Below are 3492 nucleotides of genomic sequence, written 5' to 3' on the forward strand. Positions count from 1 at the left end.
GTTAATATACGAAACGGAGAAGAGATGTTATGTTTGTTATAAAATGGAGCTCATTGCAAAAGAGTGTAAGTCCATTACCAGCAAACAACAGCAGAAACCTCAACATAAAGCAGCTGGAGTCGTTTACAAAGACACTGCTGTTAAGAAACAAGAAGAGAGTGACCGGCATATGGATGCTGCTACCAGAAGAAAGAGAATCAAGACTACTTGTCAAATTCAAGAAAGTATGATTGATCAGTGCACGACTAATGGTCAGCTAAAGTTAGCAAATGGATTAACAGTGCCAATAGTGATAGGAGCTTGTGGCAAATATCAAGAGGTGCCAACAAATCATAATATGCTAATATGTGAAGGCTATGTCGGAGACAAGGAAGTGAAGGTTCTACCAGACACTTGGTGCCGTAGTGCAGCAGCGAGAACCAGTCTATTATCAGATGACAGGCAAGGTACGCTTGTGTGTGCTAATTGATGGGACAGTAAAAAAGTTTCCCATAGCCAAAATAAAGGTGGATATTCCATATTATGTAGGGGACCTTGAGGCCATGTGTATCAAGGAACCAATACACGACTTGGTGATAGGAAATATACCAAGTAGTAAAAATTTGAAGGAAGTGTAGAAGAAAGGCTCTTCACTACAGAAACTTCGGGGCAGTGCCCGAGAGAAAGAGGAACAAGATCTACTGTGCCAGTATACAGAGAGATCAGGAAAGACGGATCTCAGGACGTACAAGATCAGGATGAAGTCAAGTTATCCTGTCAAGGAGAAGCCCTACTGGAGACCCTATGCTAGGAGAGACAGGCAAAGGAACTGTAAATTTTAGTTTAGACTATATGAGAAGACTTAGTATGTGAGCTGAAAACAGTCTTTGAATATAGTGAAAAAAAATTAAATATTTCTCTTGAATAGGGCTTACGTCAGATTTAAAATACTGTTTAGTATAGGTAGTATTAATTAATTTATTTTGTGAGTTAATATTTCATGATTGTTTCGTTTTTTTTTTCATAATAAGAGAGTTAAAAGCAGACGATTGTTGGAAGTTGTGTTTGTAAGTTATTGATGTCGAGGCTACGGAAATTTGTAGAACGCCTCAGTGAGAGACATGTATAAATAGCTGGCGAGCACACGAGAAAATATATTGCAGAAAGAGAGCCAAAGTAAAGCGTATGAAAGAGAGTTTCGGTTATAAAAAGGTAAAGTTAACAGTCGTATGAGTGAATAGCCTAACGGTTGATATGTTAAAGTGAGATTAACAGTTTTCTGACATTTTAGGAGAATAATTTGTCTCGTGAAAGGGTGTTCTAGAGCACTGAACCTGCCTGTGCGGACTTTGACAAAAAGCAGACAATTATTTGGAATTAGACCAATATGCGAAAAACAGGAATAAGTGAATTATACACAGATAGTGTTTAAGATAAAAACAGAGAAAGATAGTTGGGCTTGTCAACTGAATTCTAAAACAATTGAATAGGCCTAAGTGGACTTTTGACAACAAGAAGAGGACTGTATAGTATATAAGATACAACTATGACATACAGAATTTTTGTACGTACGTTTAATTGTTTTGAATATATTATTTTAAAACAAGCGAAGTGAGTGCTACTCATTTATCGTCAAATTTCTGGCCAAGAAGTCACAGACACCTACTGTTGAAGAATCCCAACACATACCCGTATATTTACTTAAAACATGTTACTAAAATAATATAGTCTAAACAGTATTCGTTCTTCATAAGTAATTATTGTAGTTCTAAAACAGTAACTGGTCTTGACTAGTGAGTTTTAGTGGTTTTACAACAATGTTCTTCACCAGTAATTATTGTAATTTTAAAACAATAATTGTTCTTGACTAGTGAGTTTTAGTGGTTTTACAACAATATTCTTCACCAGTAATTATTGTAATTTTAAAACAATAATTGTTCTTGACTAGTGAGTTTTAGTGGTTTTACAACAATATTCTTCACCAGTAATTATTGTAATTTTAAAACAATAATTGTTCTTGACTAGTGAGTTTTAGTTTGTGGTTTTACAACAATATTTGTTCTTCAATAGTAACGAATTAGTTTCTATAAATTAATGAAAAGTGTTAGTGAAAATTTAAACTGTTTGAAATAATAGTAATAGATTTATGTAATATTTGTAGAGCCTATTTCGAACCAACGCCGTATATATACAGTGGAAGTTTTACACGTTTCTGAGTTAGCTTCGATAAACGGATTTCGTTGGCTTGATTTGAATAACGACCAAAAGATATCGGAGGAAGAGGTAGCCTGTATCGTATTCTTTATTGTATTTCAGTTACGTCATAACAGGAGTATTTAATTATGGTACAAATAGGAGTTATGTTCAGTAATCACGTGGTCTAGTGTAATGGTAAATAGATAAATTCAGTGAATGAATTATTGTTTAACGTTCAGGTATAAAAAGTTTTATTTTTCACAGTGATATGAATGATTAGAATGTGATAATTGGTTTATCATAGAAACAGTTAGAGTGTGTAAGTAATCACACACATATTCTTACGTTAAAGTGTGTATATAAACTGATTGAAGTACTTGAAACTACAGCGATCTTAAGATAACATAAAAACAGACTTATTATTCCCTAGGCTGCCACTCTGGTCGGGATGTTGTCTAAGTCAACCTTGCCGCTTTTCCCGATAAATGAAAAAGCCCTTTTAGAAATATACATGAAAATCCACGATTTGGACAGCGACACCTTTATATCAGAAGAGGAATATATTAAATCTGTTGAAGCTGCTAAAGAGGCTAAAGATCAAATGAATTTACAAAACCTACCACCGGAAATTGAAAAGAAAATTAAAGCAGAGCTATAACATTTAATCGTTTCTGTTTGTATCTGGGGCTTACGAACCATAAACTTACAAGGACTTTACACAGTTCACTCCATGTGGTTGCAAGGTGTAATTGTTACGTTTGTGGAAGTTAACTCATCTTATGTTATTTTCAGAACTGTAACAATAAATTAACACCTACTTGTTTTATGAAAATTCGTAACCTGATCTGGAAAACAGTGGCTGATTTTACGCGATTGCAGTAATGCCCCTGGATAGAGGCTCGTGCAGAGGGTTGAACTCCAAGTTTCATTCTCTATTAGCGGAATGAACAGCTTTAGCTTGGAGCTTCTGTAGAAGCCACAACTCCAAGAGTTTTATTCTGTGTTAGCTAAACTTCACTGATATCTTAAAACCGGACGTTGTTTCGAAAATCACACGATTTTTATAATTCTTATGTTGTATTTTTATCATGTTTTTATAATTCTTATGTTGTATTTTTATCGAGTTTTTATAATTCTTATGTATTTTTTCGTGTTTTTATAATTCTTATGTTGTATTTTATTATGATTTTGTAATTCTTATGTTGTATTTTTATTATGATTTTATAATTCTTATGTTGTATTTTTATCGTGATTTTGTAATTCTTATGTTGTATTTTTATTATGATTTTATAATTCTTATGTTGTATTTTTATCGTG

At 33.4% G+C, this 3492-nt stretch overlaps 1 protein-coding gene across 1 annotated transcript in view; it reads left to right on the forward strand.

Moving 5' to 3' along the window:
- The window catches only part of LOC106470387 (FK506-binding protein 2A-like), a 10583-nt gene extending 7354 nt beyond the window's left edge, over positions 1-3229 (forward strand). Inside the window, exons 3-4 of the mRNA XM_013930937.2 lie at positions 2141-2262; positions 2606-3229. Of these exons, the coding sequence (XP_013786391.1) occupies positions 2141-2262; positions 2606-2833 (350 nt within the window). The 3' untranslated portion in view covers positions 2834-3229. The remainder of the gene's footprint in view (positions 1-2140; positions 2263-2605) is intronic.
- The last annotated feature ends 263 nt before the right edge of the window (positions 3230-3492 follow it).

This window comes from Limulus polyphemus, unplaced genomic scaffold (assembly GCF_000517525.1).
Source record: "Limulus polyphemus unplaced genomic scaffold, Limulus_polyphemus-2.1.2 Scaffold3975, whole genome shotgun sequence".
NCBI lineage: Eukaryota > Metazoa > Arthropoda > Merostomata > Xiphosura > Limulidae > Limulus > Limulus polyphemus.